Source organism: Neomonachus schauinslandi, chromosome 13 (genome assembly GCF_002201575.2).
Source record: "Neomonachus schauinslandi chromosome 13, ASM220157v2, whole genome shotgun sequence".
NCBI lineage: Eukaryota > Metazoa > Chordata > Mammalia > Carnivora > Phocidae > Neomonachus > Neomonachus schauinslandi.
Window position 1 is genome coordinate 42,649,942 of NC_058415.1, and position 16,238 is coordinate 42,666,179.

General features: G+C 34.6%; 1 protein-coding gene across 2 annotated transcripts in view; it reads left to right on the forward strand.

Annotated features, from left to right (window-relative positions):
* The window catches only part of CNTLN (centlein), a 306,857-nt gene that overhangs the window by 203,059 nt on the left and 87,560 nt on the right, over positions 1–16,238 (forward strand). For both annotated transcript variants that reach the window (XM_044920332.1, XM_044920333.1), the window contains exons 13-14: positions 4,960–5,060; positions 13,612–13,703. In XM_044920332.1, coding sequence (XP_044776267.1) covers positions 4,960–5,060; positions 13,612–13,703 — 193 coding nt within the window. The remainder of the gene's footprint in view (positions 1–4,959; positions 5,061–13,611; positions 13,704–16,238) is intronic.

The window sequence follows — 16,238 nt, forward strand, 5'->3', positions numbered from 1 at the left end:
ACCCAGTAAAGCCACTTCTAGATGAAAACACTAAAGGGATCTTACATATAGGCACATATGTTCACTATAGCATTGTCTATGATTGTGAAAAATGGGAAACAAAAAGGTAATATAACTGTATAGCTAAAAGTTCCAAGAACTTCAATTTAAAAGAAAACTATTTTAATTAGTGGAATACACCATATTCTCAAACCATACACAAAAATCAATTCTAGATGGGACTGCAGGTCTAATTGTGAAGGGTTAAGTAATGGACCTTTTATTTATCTTATTTTTTATTTTTGGTGGGGAGGGACAGAGGGAGTGAGAGAATCTTAAGCAGGCTCCACATCCATCCCAGAGCCCGATGTGTGGGGCTTGATGTCACAACCCTGAGATCATGACCTGAGTCAAAATGGAGAATTGGACACTTAACCGACTGAGCCATCAGGCGCCCCATGTTAAGTAATAGAGCTTCTAGATGAAAACATAGGAGAATATCTATTTGCCTAATAGAATATCTATTAGGCAAAGGTTTCTTAAAACAGGTTAAATATAAACTAAAAATTGATAAACCGGGCTATATTAAAACCAAGAGCCTTTGTTTATGGAAAGATATTATTAAACGACTTAAAAGGCAACATTCAGAGTGAAAAAAGATATTTGCAGTATATGTGTCCACCAGAGGACTAGCATCCTGAATATCTGAAGAATTCCTATGAATAATTAAGTAAAGAACAGTCAACCCAATAGAAGAATGGGCAAAACACTTGAATAGATATATCATAAAAGAGCACATCCAAATGGCCAATGCACATATGAAAAGGTGCTCTACTCAATTTGTCTTCTTTTTCTAGTTTCTGTAATTGGGAGCTTCATAGTAGATCTTTTTTTCTTTCCAGTATAAGCACTTTGTTAGCCCCTCACATTTTGAAATGTGTTGTTTTAATTTTTTGTAATTAAAACTATTTTTTAATTCCTCTTGGAATCTATATCTAGAGAAAAAGGTTTTGAAAGTTTTAAGTTGGGGATTTCTCAGACATCATTCTGGTATTGATTTCTAATTTAATTATATTCTGGGCACAGAAGATACTTCTCATGATTTAGATCTTTTTAATTTTGCTGAGAATTGTTTTATGGTCCAGCATGTGGTTTTATCTTAGTGAAAGCTCCATGGCACTTGAAAACTGTTACTGTGTGGAATGTTTTATAAATGTCTATTAGGTCAAGTTTTTTTTCATAGTGCTTTTCAAATATTCTGTGTCCTGTTTTCCAATCACTTTCTCTATTGATTGCTAAGACAGGTGTGTTTAAAATCTCAGTTTAAATCATTTCCAGGTTTTCAAAAATACTGTTAGCGCAGGTTTCAAGAGACTTGATTATCCCTACTCATTAGATGACTCTTTTGGATTCTTTGTTGAAGTTCCTGGTAATCAACAAAGATTCTCCTCTCACACGTCAGAAATCAAGGTCTTCCAATCCTGTGTAAACTCTGGGAATAGTTCCTTTATGGGTTCCAGTTGTTCTCTGCCTGCCTTGTTGAATTTGGTCCTATGTATATGCAACAAAGTATTTAACCATAGACTCAAAAGAATTCTTATGCAGATTTCTGTAGCTATTTCTTTTTGTAGATCCTTCCTCTGGGACCTTTTTGTCACAAATTCCATCATTTCAGTCTTCCCAAACTCCAGTCTCTTTTCTTGATCTCAGCGAGGCCATCATGTTTTTCTTGGGACCCCTCTCCCTGTATCATGTTCTGGAGAGTGGCTCCTGGCAGAAATCTGGACTATCATTAGGGCTCTCTTTGTTAATTTCCTTTCTCTGAGGGATCACAGTTCTCTGCTGCCTGTTGTCCAGCATCTGAATACAGTCATTTCATATAATTTGTCCAGTAAAAAGTAGATTTTGAATTGTGGTCCTTCAGAGTGTCAGAAATATCAGAATAGGTGGGCAGTAAATCAGTCAGTAATAGCCAATGTTCATCCTGCTCAAGGGTGCCCACTCTGACAGCCCCTCCTCCACACATCCGTTAAGATGTGGTTTGTTGGTGCTTAGTTTGACTCAAGAACAGTTGGTCCCTAATATTTATATATACTTATTACAAGTAGGGACTGTGTAAATTCTTTCAAGATAAAACAAAACAAAACAAAAAAAACAAGCTATAAGTATAAAATACCTCTCAATAAGCAAGAAATAACATTTCCAACAATTGTAGCCCTGTGTTCTGCTACGTTTGTGATCTGAAAGCTGAGGAAAACTAAGTTGAGAAGAGCCACATCTGTTTTTCTCTTTGTTGGGGCCATTATTTCAGAATGTTCCATGTTCTTAGCTAAACAAAGCAGGAACCTAATCCAAACTTAATTGCTATGTGGATGGGTGTATGTGTGTGCGTGTGTGTGTGTGTTTGCTCCTCCCATCAATCTGGAACCTACCTGAGAAACTGCAAATATAATCATAGAATCCTAATTTTTTAGATCCTTATGTATGTGTATTTATGTTTATATTAAAAAATACAAGTATACACATCAAACTATAAATATAAATTTTTCAAGAAATAATCTGAGTGAGGAAAAGCAGAGACTACTTGTTTTTAATATTTATATAAAGTATAAATATAAAATATATTTCTTAATATATAAATGTTATAATTGAATAATTTTTATAAAGTAAAATATAAAATTATAAAATACATATTTTTATATTGTTGAATACATAACAGTTTAGAGCTGCTGTATCTTCCTAGTAAATCATTCCTTTGATCATTATGTAATGACCATCTTTAATATTGTTTTTTTTCTTAGTGTATATTTTATTTTTTATGCTCCTTTAAAAAATCCTTCTCTTGCCTTAGATTGAGTACATTTTGTTCATTTCTTTTTTTTGACCTCTTCTGATTTGTAAATTTTATATTTGTTTTCCATTCTTTAAATGCTTTTTCTTGAAATTGTACATCACTTATTTGACAAACTAAGGTTCATCAGCACCTTTATCCTGTCCAACAATAGAGTTCTTAAAATACTCTAACTCTGATCCTTTCCTTGATCTTATATCATTTTATTGTTCAGAAATTTAGTTCTACCGTATTCTGTCTCTACCTTCATTTGGATGTTGTTATATCTACTTTACATGATAAATGTTGGTTTACTTCCACATACATGTTTACAGATGTCTTTTCATCATCACTGACTATTTTGTTTATGTTGATTCTGAGGGGTTTTTTCTACCTAAAATATATTCTTTAATAGTTATTTCATCTAAGATCTATGAATAGTAAACCTTCGAATGTTGAAGATATTACTTATTTTTCTTCTCACCTTTCTTGTTGCTGTGAGAAGTCTTCTGTCACTCTAAAGCTCTTTAGTTGTTAAGTAACATCTCTTCTCAATATGGTTGCTTTTAAGATTGCTTCTTTTTCGGTGGGGTCCTACAGTTTCCCTCTGTTTCTAACTGTGAACAGTTTTATTTACTCTGTTTGCAATTTTACTCTCTCAATCTATTAATTTACATTTTTCATCAGCTCTCAGTTTTCAGCTATTTTATATAAAAAATTTTATTTATTTATTTAAGGGAGAGAGTGTGCGTGCAAGTGGAGGGAAGAGCAGACGGGGAGGGGGAAAGAGAATCCCAAGCAGGCTCCATGCTCAGTGAGGACCCCTACACAGGGATCGATCTCACAACCTGAGAGCATGACCTTAGCAGAAATCAACCCAGGCACCCCTCTCCTTGAATAATTTCTGAGATGCTTTTTGGGCTTCTCATTCAAATATACTTTATATATTGTTACTATTTTCCTTCCTTTTATTTCTTAGTGTTGTCTTTAATTTCAATCTGTTATGTTTTTAAAAATATGTTTTGTCCCCTTTTTTTCCAACATTTTTAAAACTAATTATATAAAAACTCATTTTGAATTGTTCTGTTATTTCTATTTCCCTATTGTGCCGTTTCTTTTTTTGGGGGGGGGGGTGATATGTAGACTGTCATTCGTGGCTTTGAACTTATTCATACAATTATTCTTACCTGCAAATTTGACTTCTTTTGAGTTTTATTTTCTGTGATGCTCTTTCTCCTATCCATTCTCTCAGTTGTGGAAACCTATCTGTAATGGGTGATTGTGTCTGCCTGAACTCTCCAATGGACACTGGTCATGAACCAGTTTTTACATTACTGTCAATTCTTTAGATCTCTGCAAATGTATATGGCTTGATTTTGAAACCAGTTAATATAGGCTTGCCTCCTTTTAGTGAAACTCCAACCACATAAACTGAAATATTTGTGTCACACTCAGCAAATTTTTGTCTCCCATCTTGCTACAGTTAGCCCAGTTTTGTCTCTCAGCCATGGAGGGCCTAGGGCATAAACTTCCATCCCCATTCAGGTCTGAAGGTCTGAGGTCTCCATGGGCGGTATTTGATCCAGTCTCTCATTGTGGTAGTTCAGCTCCATTTTACTAGTAGGGGTTCTTTGTCTTTTCTTGGCATCTAGAAATGTACTCTTTTTGCTTTCAGTATATGTATCAACATTTTATCATGATTTTTACATAGTATATCTGTGTGTTAAGAAGTGGTTGGGTTGGGGTGCCTGACTGGCAGTCAGTATAGCATGTAACTCTTGATCTTGGGGCTATAAGTGTGAGCCCCACAGTAGTTGTAGAGATTACTTAAAAATAAAATCTTAGGAAAAAAAGTGGTTGGGTAACTCAATACATTATTATTTTTTTTTTATCATATAGTCTATGTTTTAAGTATTTAACATGTTTACTTAGATAAATTTAAAAATCACTTACTTAAGACATTTTACTTCCCAGATTCTCATTAAAATTCAATTTTAATTGTTAGGATTTGTTAACAGTGATATATTTTTCTTTTATTTTACTACTGTCTAATTCATATTTTGTTAAATATCTACTACTTTCATCTGTTTGCTACATTATTCCTTAACTTATGCATTTTAAATAATCATTTATTGTGTTAATTTTCATAGGATGACTCTTCAAGAAGAATTGGATAAACTTAAAGTACGTATATCTGTTGATAAGACAACAATACAAGAATTGAATACATCTATGGCAGAGAAGAGAGAAGGTACATTTTTTGTGTGTGAGACTAAATATTTATTATAGGCATTTTAAAATCTAGCTCTTGATGTTTTATTTTCAATTTCCTGTAAGACTCTTATCCTTGTTCCCCCTCTTTCTGCTGCTTTACTTATTGATATGTGATTAACATTTTTACCTTACATGAGAAAATCAAATAGAACACCTAAAAGTCAGCTTTATAATTCATTAAAAATTCTAAAGAGATATTTGATAAGGAGAAAAGATGTTTGTTTTTTGATTCATTGATAAGGTTTTACTAGTTATGTTTGTTCAGAGTTCTATAAATTATATGGTTATTGTACTCAGTATTAATAATTCATTTATATTTTTGTTTGATATTACATTTTTCTGGAACTCATTTAGTTCTCATCTGTTGTCCTGGAATCAAAATCATAGAGTTAGAAGGAAACTTGGAGATCTGCAAATCTTCCTGACCACTAGCCTAAAACTGTTTAGTAAAAGGAATGTATCTGTTCCAATTGAAGGGTTATTCCTTTGTTAAAATCAAGATAACTCTATTTACTATAGGACTTCAGTCCATACTGTAATACCTCATTAGAAAAAAGTAAGGTTGATAGGACAGAATTTCTCCTTATTTAACTTCACTATAGCATCATTGTTACCACTGTACTTTTTAGGTATTGACAATTTATAATTAATAATTAACTTAATAATTTATACTTAACAAGTTTTCATATACCACTCATCTGCCTATTGTCCCAATTACTGTTGTAGTTCCAATTGCTCTGAGTTAGGTCACTGGTGACTTGTCAAAGCCAGTGTTTGAAATCATCTCTTTTACACCACTAATTTATATCATATTTCAAGCTTACTCCTTCATTGGCTCCTGAAACATTGGTTTTCCTTTGTTTTAACTATGCTTGCCTCTATCTTCTGTTTCTTCCAGTGGAACTTTCTTCCATTTATTCCTTAACTATTGGGGTTCTCTAAGATTTTATCCTTGGTTTACTTTTCAAGAATAATAACTTTATTGTTCCTGGAAAAATTACACATACTTATAAATATTCAAGCAATAAGAAAGAATAAAAAAAGACAAAGAAAAACATCCTAATTCACAAACACTTAAGAATCAAAATTTCAATCTTAAATAATTATCAAATCAAACACCTCTTAATACTTATAAAGAAAGAAGCCTAGTTAGATAAATTGTGGAAAAAGAAAACCATAATGTATGCTATTTTTAAAAAGGATATTTACATATGATTTTGTTTGGCACCAACCAAATAAAAAGAAACAGGTGTAAACATGAAGGAACTGTTGAACTTTAGGTAACTGTCTCATTACTTCAATAAATATTAATTTCTAAAACTTCCCTCTAAGATTAAAAAGAAAGGTTCTAAAAACATTGAAGATGGAACTACTTTGTATTTTTAAAAGTATGTATTTCAATTTCAGGGCATATTAAAAATTAATTCCTTGCCATGCAAGATGAAAATAACAGTTGTTTTTAAAAAAAAATTTTTATTTTGTTTCCCTCACATCTTGAATCTTGTTCATTAAATAACCTTTTAATTTTATCAAAGTCTATAACTTAATATATTGCAACAATGATTTCCTCAGTTTTAAAGTCTTATTTTTATATACAAAGGACTCAGTACTCATCACATTTTTTAAAGTCATAGTCTTTCTATTCATGAGTTCTTTAGTTTGATTTATTTTTTGGTTAGCCAGATATAACTGAAACTATGTTTTTTTTTTTCAAGAAGGAATCAAAATAGCTATATTTGTAAGAACTTAGATGTTTGAAAATATGTTTCAATAGTCTTTTTAGTCAATGAATAAATTGGCTGGGTATAATTTTATCATTTTACACTTTTTTTCTCCTCAAAACTTTCTAGATGTTACTCATTTTTAGAAGAAGGTGCTGTAGAGATATATTATGGAGAGGTGTCTGGTTTTCCTTCCCCGCCTGTACCTCACTCCTTTCTTTGGATGTGACTTGCTTTTGCTATGTTAATTTTTAGTTTTTTCAACTTGATGTTCCAAAATTTAAATAGAATATGCCTTGATATAGTATGTTCTAAATCATATTTTGGATTATCCATGTAATTTGTTATTTGTCAATTAAGATCTTCCTGTATTACAAGGAAATATATTTTTGCATATTCCATTTTTTTTTATACTCTAATTCAAGGATATCAGTTGTCTTTATGTTTGGTTACTTTTCGTCTGGGATTCATATCTGTTTTCTTCTAATTCTTTAATCTTTGTCTTTTTCTTCTGCGTTCACCTTATCTAAAGACTTTTCCTTCATTAGTAATTCAATTTTGAGGGCATCTGGGTGGCTCAGTCATTAAGCATCTGCCTTCGGCTGAGGTCATGATCCCAGGGTGCTGGGATTGAGTCCCACATCGGGCTCCCTCCTCAGGGGAAAGCCTGCTTCTCCCTCTCCGACTCCCGCTGCTTGTGTTCCTGCTCTTGCTATCTCTGTCTCTGTCAAATAAATAAATAAAATCTTTAAAAAAAAAAAGTAATTCAATTTTGAGCCATATATATATATATTCTTTCCTTTGTTCTTTCTAATACTTCTATTAAATCTATAGTCATGTTTTCTGGTTCTTTATTTATTGCTTCAATTCTTAAATTCCCACTTTTTTCCTTTGTATATCTTACTGATTTTCTGAGCTCATATTTTATTAAATTCAGGTTTTTGGCAAGTTCTTTTCTTTCTTTGATTGTGTTTTCTTCCACACTGGGTTTTAAATCTTTATTTTGTTAAATGTTCCTTTCACCCCACCTACTAGAGAGTGTTTCTTGTTCTGGAAGGAGTGATCCCAGAGATTTAAAATGATATTTGGCTTTACATATAACCAGCCTGGTGGTTCTTATCTTTACTAAGAACCTTTTCTGCTGCTCTTCATTCCTTCCTATAGATCCCAATTTACATTTGGTGTCATTTTCTATTTTCTTAAAGGACTCCCTTTAATATTTATATAGTGCACATCTGCTGGTGATGAATTCTTTCAGCTTTTATATACCTATAAAAGAAATCTTTATTTTGTCTTCATTTTTGAAGGATATTTTCACTGAGTATAGAATTCTGTATTGGCAGATTTTTTTTTTCTTTTGATACTTAAAAAAATTTGCTCCACTATCTTTTGACTTAAAATGCTTCCAGTGAGGGCTCCTGTGTTTGTCATTCGTTAAGCGACTGCCTTCGGCTCAGGTCATGATCCTGGAGTCCCTGGATCGAGTCCCGCATCGGGCTCCCTGCTCGGCAGGGAGTCTGCTTCTCCCTCTGACCCTCCCCCCTCTCATGTGTTCACTCTCTCTCATTCTCTCTCTCTCAAATAAATAAATAAAATCTTAAAAAAAAAATGCTTCCAGTGATAATTCTCCTGTCATTCTTATCTTTTTTCAAAGATACATACATAACAAGTCATTTTTTTTGAGGGGGGGACTGTGTGAATTTTGAAGGTTTTTTCCTCCAATCCTTTTAGTCGTTCTTTTTTGGGGGTTGTTTACTCACATTTATGTGCTGATCAGTACTTAGCTGAAGACTTGAGGGGGGAACCTCTATAGATCTTCAGAGCTCTCCCTGTCTCTGATTTGTGTTCTCTGGCACTTTACCCTGCAAACTCGCCCTTCCTTGGCCTCTTTGGACTCTGGGGTCTGTCACTGCAATTTAAGAAGATCACCAGACTCCCATTTAGTCCCCCATCTTTGTGCTGTGGCCTGGAAGCTCTCTAAGCAGTATGCAGGAGCAGTGATTGAATTCACTTCATTTGTTTCCTCTCTCTCGGGGATGGCTACCTTCCACTGTCTTATGCCCAGTGTCTGAGAACCATTTTTTCTATTTTCTCTAGTTTTAGTTGTTCCACATGGACAGGTAAATCTGGTGCCTCTGGTACTTACTTTTATTGTCATTGAACATGTTTTCCCTGATTAAAATCCCAAGTCTATATGAATAGTAACCTTCTTCCATGTACCAGATATATTTTTTTTATTTCTTGCCACCTATTTTCCCCTGGCTATTTTTACAAGGATTTCGAAAGTTATGCATGTTTTTAGAAAAAATTCATTACCTTTCCTCTCAAATCAGTTCTGTCTCCTCTAACTTCCCACATAAGCACCTTAAGCCCCTACCACACTAAATTCCTCTTTACTGAAAATTGCAATTCATAGTGTAGTGAATCTCCTACAATCCCATAATATCTCTGTTAGGAGCTCAACTGAGCTGGAGAGAGCTGAGCTGCCAGGTGTCCACATAACTGATTTAAGATAATAAGCCAAAATGAAAGTAACAGTCAAGGCTTTAATCACTTACTATGTAAACAAGAGGCTAAAGTGGAGAAAGTGCCAACTCCCTCTGTTCTGTCTTCCCCCTGGAACTGCACATCAGTTGAGGATCAGATGGATCAGCACAGACAGAGATGTTGTCTTACAGCCGAAGGAGCTCTGAGCTAAAGTCTCCTGCATTTTTATTTACCTGGGTCTTAGGGGAGAAAGAAGGGGAGGGCTGGGAGAGGAAAAGTACTGTGTACTGAGTCAGATGGAAGAAAAATGTCTTCAAGGTTACCTCCACCTCAGCCACCAAATAAGGAGATCTTGGCAGAGGCACTTGAAGAAGGCCTCAGCCAAAGGGCCGCCAGTAAGGAGGTTTTCACATGGAGGCCTAGTGGAGGCATCTAGGCTAGGAACACAGATACACATAAGAATGTGGTTGGCCAGGGGGATCCTGAGCCCTTGACTATAACTCCCTTCGGGGACCACAGTCCATTGGCCATGTACCAGGTCTGGTTGGGGAGGACAACTTTCCCTCACGGGGCATGCCACGTAAAGCATGTAATACCTATGATCAGGCCTGAAAAATCAATTAGAGGATTAAGTTTGGAATAAGAATCCTCAATTTTTACCAACTTTCCCTCACGGGGCATGCCACGTAAAGCATGTAATACCTATGATCAGGCCTGAAAAATCAATTAGAGGATTAAGTTTGGAATAAGAATCCTCAATTTTTACCACAAATGCATGAGTATGTTCATAAAAACACTGTTTATGGTATTCTTCATTGAAAGCTGAAGGCCTGTTTATTAATAAAAGAGCAAAACACACAAATGTGAAAACACATGAGTGAGTTGTTTGTGAGTACAAACAACATCAAGCATATTTTTTTTTCTTTTTGTATGTGGGTATGTGGATTGGCTGAAGCAGTTCTCCTTGCTGTGGGTCATCCGGTCCAGCTCTTTTTCAGGCTACAAGTAGAGTTTACTTCGGTTCCATGTATCTATTTCTTGGCTACAAAGGGACAATATAAACATACAGAGCCTCTTAAGCCTAGATTTGAAACTGGTGTATCGTAACTTCTATCTACATTCTTTGGCTAAAATAAGTCATTTTATCAAATACAGCTGGCAACAATTCATATGTCTTATCTGTATGAGTTTCTATGGAGGGTTGGGGTTGTATTTCAGACTTGTTAGGCCCTCACCCATAAATTTTGTAGAAGTCCTTTTGTCCAGCTGAAGGTATCTACTAAGCATCACATTATTACTTTCAGAGATTGTCAGGAACAGGCATGACAGTCATACCCAGTGGCCAGGTCTTAATGTCAATATCTTGGATTTGGCCTTTCCTGCCAGAGTGTCAGTGGTTGCTCCTTTGATATGGTGAGAAACACTTTCATTTCCAACCCTGAAAGTCCTGGAACATATGTACTTCCATATGCCTGTGGCTGCTCCTTTCTGAGCTCAGTTTTTCCTCTAGAACCCAGTCAGTGGCAGCCAGTAACAATCAACTCACTCTACACTGGAACTTCCTCACTCATTGTTACAAATTTATTGGCTGCATTTTTTGTCTTCCATGTTATGTCAGATGGCAGTTTGCCACTACATAACATGAGTCACCATTTTCTCAGCTCCTGGAGCATTCTTTGGCACCCACCACCCAGTCCCAAAATCAGTGCCACATAATTTAGGTTTTTATGATAGCAGCATTCACTTATCGTTATCAACTTCTGTCCCTGACGGCTTTTGCTACCGTATAAACAACCACAAAATTTCAATGACTTGCAATAATACACATTATTTTTTTGTTGATGGTTTCTGCAGATCAGCTGGAGCAAATGTGCTTCAGGCTGCAGTTCTGTTGTTTGTCTGGAGCATATTGGGCTCATATGATTCCACATGTCTCAGGCCCAGGCCCAGGCCCAGGGTGAAGGAGGCAGTGACTATCTGGGCATACTCTTCTCAAAGCAGATACTGGAAATTTCCATGGGAAGAGGAGAAATACCTGTTCTAGGTTTATAACAGGCACACTGTTATCTATACCCACATTCCTTTAGTCAGAGCAACTCAAATGGCCAAGCTCAACATCAGTGGCGTGAGGATCTATACTCCACCCATGAAGGTAGAGGAAAATGGAGTAAGCATTTGCTGACTAATAATCTACCAAAGTGTGATATCAAAGTATAAACCAAAAGCATTTGCTGTTTTTCAAGTACCTACTGCTCAAAATAATTAGTATACCAAAGCATCATATTTTCGGGTGGAATATCCTGCAACCCCTCATAATGATAATAGGTTTTTAAAAATAACTTGAGAAAATAGCTAAAAGAATCTACCAGAAGGAAACAAGTTGCAGAAGAATTTAATTTGTTCATGTCATCTAAGAGAATTAAGAGAAAAGAAAAACATAGAAGGAAGGATAAGTGTAAACAATTGTAAATAAGCAGTGTTAAAAGTTAAAAAGTGGACAGGGAAGAACCTCCTGGGAAAGACTATAAATCACAGTGAATTTTTATAGTAAAAATAAAAGTAAGGCATTTAAAACTAAAACATTAAAAATAAATCTTCAGCAAGGTGAATCATGTACTCACATATCCAGCATAGGACAAAAATAGAACTGCATATTTCTAACTAGGTCCTCTTGGTTCATTTCTCAAATCCTGAGATCCTTAAATGGGAGGAGAATCAAGGGGCAGAGTGGGTTCCTTGTTCCCCTCCATCACATGGGCCTAGCTTTATTCTTTATTAAAACCTGTGAAGGTGAGAAACTAAAGTTTTCAACAGAAAACCACAGGGGGACATGGTCAACCCGTCCACCAGTAGACTTTGTACACACCCAGGAACACAAATCAGCAATCAAATTCATTTTTAAATCAGTCTTCGGCATTTAATTTATTGGAATTATTTTGCTATTTTTAGCATTCTGTGCTCTTTGAGCATAGAAATATTTTCTTATTTTTAAGAGTAAACACTTCACTTAAAACGGTAGCACATATTTAAATGACTTGAACAGCTGAATTGTATTTGCATATTATTTCTGTATTGCTGAAAGAGTGTTGTAAATGAATTCAGCACCATGGCGTTAGGGGACTAGAAAAAGAAACTTGGGAACCAATAGATTATTACCAAGGTAAAGGTACATATTCCCCAGGTGGCAAATTCTACCTATTCTAGCTTTTATTATCCTTAGGATAGTGTTCTATTTATTTCAGGAGTACAGAAGTTTTAATTGGATATGTCATGTTTCAAAGACAAAAGAAATGCCTAATTCACTCTAACAAACTTGTTAGTCACTGTTTATACCAAGAGATTTCTACTCTACAGAGAATAATATTGTTTTCCTTTTCCTTTGTTGATAAATCAAAGTTTTACACTGACCTACAGCAGCCAAGCATACTTTAAAGCAAAATCACCTCAGTCTAACACAGATATGTATCTTTTTAGCTTTATGTATTCTTTTTTGCCCTTCTTTTGATTCTTTAAGAAATGTTGTCTCCTAAAAATAATTCAGAAAGAAAATATTAAATTTGTCACAATAATTTATTTGATTAGAAAACATTTATTTATAAGTTTTAATGTATTTAAATTTTACTAGTATTAAATGAAATTTTATGTTTTTTTTCCCTTTAATTTTGATACATTGCTTGTATATTTTTGCTTGGTTGAAAAGGTTTTGGTAGTCACAGGCATGGTCAGTATAGGAATTATTTGTAGAAACAATTTCACCTGTTATCTGGGTTTCTATGTGTTATAAAGTGACAGTTTTTCTGGAAATGTGATTTTTATGGTTTACTCTGCCCAGTACATGATCTTTTACCTGAAAAAAAAGGCGGTGGTAGGGGCTATTGCAGTTTGAATCCACCCTAATTCAGCTAGTGTTTGCTTTGTTCAGCCATCACTCTGATCCTCCTGGCAGGGAACAAGATCCAGAGAATAAAACTAGTAGTGGCCGTATAGATAAGAAGGCCGCAAATTCTGCTTTTAAGGCAAAGGGGGAATAGTCTACAAAAGAATGAAAATAGGAATAAAAGTATAGCATTGTTAACCTGAAGATCTGTTGTACCTTTGAAAATCTTACACTGGAAAAAAAAAAAAAACACTACAAAGGTACATAATTATGTGATTGAAAATCTTGGAAAAGGTCACCATTTAGTTCCCAGCCAAATACTCAACAATAAAATAGACTAGATTATTCACAATTGAGAAACTGAGAGCCCTTTTCCTTAAAATGACAGGCCAATGTTTCAGCAGTATATGAGGTACTATAATATATTATTTATTGTCTCCCAGAACAACTCTGTAGATATGGTGAAGATGATGGGGTCAAGAAGAGTACTCCAGAGAAGAATGGGAAAGAAATGTCGGAGCAGACATTGCAGAAGGTAGTCTAATCTTTAAGATATTGAGCTGAGGAAGTTAAATCTGAATTTTAACATAAAGGATTATATTTTAAAACGAGGGCTCATGAACTTAAACCTTGTGTGAATCCTTAATTTAAATTCATAATTCAAAATCATTCGCTTGCCAAAATGGGTTAAAAAAATCAATGTTAGTGAAATAAATGTGGAAACACTTGTGCTTCTGTTGACATAGATTAAAAATATCTTCAACGATGAAATGAAGAGCATGACAATGGAAATTATAAAAATTTATACTATATGTGCTTATTAGTTATAACTTAGCAGTTTAACTTTAAAATGGGACATGCTGAGACTCTGTTATACTTCAAAAAGCATATAGATTTGCAATATTTGAACTATTAAAACTGAGCATAGTTTTAGCTTCAGTGAAGTAAAATGGTAATATGTTTATAATTTAATAAAAGTATACATGACTCATCTCATTTTAGATAGAAATTTATGCCCATATAATTTAGGATCGCTCTCCCTGTTTTAATAGAACCACACATATAAACCCTGCAGTCACTTTACATCATACCTATAATTAATAATAAAATTTCTTTAAAAATATTAACATCTATCTTTATAATTTTACTTAATTCATAATTTTATATATAAATACATTCTTACCATGATCCATTAAGTTGGCTTGGTTGCATTTTAGCACTTGTTATTCTTATAAAGAAAATATTTTTTAAGGTATATCCTATGACTGGTTGTCATTTGCTACACTGGATACCTAGATAAAGCTGGAAATACACAAATATATAAACAAAAATATTAATATGGCTACTTATATTTCTCACATCTGTGACTTTTAGGAAATCTAGTGACTTACAACAGATGGTGTGATCACTTCTACTTCTAACACTTGCCATATGTCAAGTAACAAAGGCTGTCATCTCATTACTACTAAATAACACATATCAGGTTAGCACAATAACATACAGAACAAGAAATGCTCACATTCCTTTATCTTAAGGTAAAACGAGTAATTGAAATAATACATGCATTATCAGCTGGAATGTCAAACAGTTTGCACTAGCTTATCTTCTTTGTTTCAGAGCAATATTTTTGTTTGCTGGGGTTTCTATAATTTTTCGCTCTATGGCTGCATAATATTGCCCTACTACCTACCACGTCCTTAGGATAGAAACCCTAAAGAAATCCATTCTTTCATTCCAACTGCCATAAATGGCTACTACCATAGTGCATCTAGAAATCCATTTTAAGTCCTAAAAAGCCAAGAGGAATTATTTGCATTGGACCATAACTATTTTGTCACCTTTTTTTAATATTAACCTAATGCAGTTGGACGAGTCATGATTTAACCTTTTTTAGTTGGGTTTCCTGATTTTAAAAGGATGTATTGTAAAACTCATTCAAAATAGGTTTAAAAGATAGCAACAGCATGAAAACAGTATTTGTTTACATAGTGGAAATAAAACATATAAAATTATTTTTTTAGTAATGCATTAACATTTCACACTGTTATGGCATGAATTGAATCCCCCCCTCACCCAATTTTATTATGCCAAAGTCCTAATTCCCAGTATCTCAGAATGTGACTGTATTTGGAGATGAGGTCTTCAAAGAGTTCATTAAGTTAAAATGAGATTGTTGGGGTTTAAACTACCCACTCTGTGGTATTTTCTTTTTTTTTTAAAGATTTTATTTATTTATTTGACAGAGAGAGACACAGCGAGAGAGAGAGAGAGCACAAGCAGGGGGAGTGGGAGAGGGAGAAGCAGGCTTCCCGCGGAGCAGGGAGCCCGATGCGGGGCTCGATCCCAGGACCCTGGGATCATGACCTGAGCCGAAGGCAGACGCTTAACGACTGAGCCACCCAGGCGCCCCTGTGGTATTTTCTTATGGCAGCCCTAGCAAAGTATTACACTTTACAAAGTCAGGTGTTTTATTTCAATTTTGAAAGGAGTCATCTTTTTTGGTAAATTATTTAAATGATCAGTACTGGAGGAAAAGTATGCGCTTGAGTTGATTTACAGACAAACCAAATGCCTTTAACAAATCCCTAGACTTTCCTTCTCAAATACATATTGAAATTTCCCCTTTTGTTTCTGGAGGCTTAACATCAGTTTAACAGTAATTTTTAAGAGTATACCTTGAATGACATTTTAATATATGCTATGGGCTTTCCTTTTCTCAAGTCTTTAGAAGTAGTGTCTCTGGGGACTCCTGGGTGGCTCAGTCGGTTGAGCGTCTGGGTTCAGTTCAGGTCATGGTCCCAGGGTCCTGGGATTGAGCCCAGAATCCTGCTCTCTGCTCAGCGGGGAGTCTGTTTCTCCCTGTCACTCTCCCTCTGTGCTCGCTTTCTCTCTCTCTCCAGTAAATAAATAAAATCTTTTTGTTTTGTTATTTGTCCTCCATTTTAAAGTTAAATGCAGATAATTTTGACCAGTTTTTATGATTAAACATGGATTCACATTAGGCAGTTAACAGACTTAAACATTTTAAATGTAAAATGACTTTAAAAAGACATTTTTCCAGTGGTACATA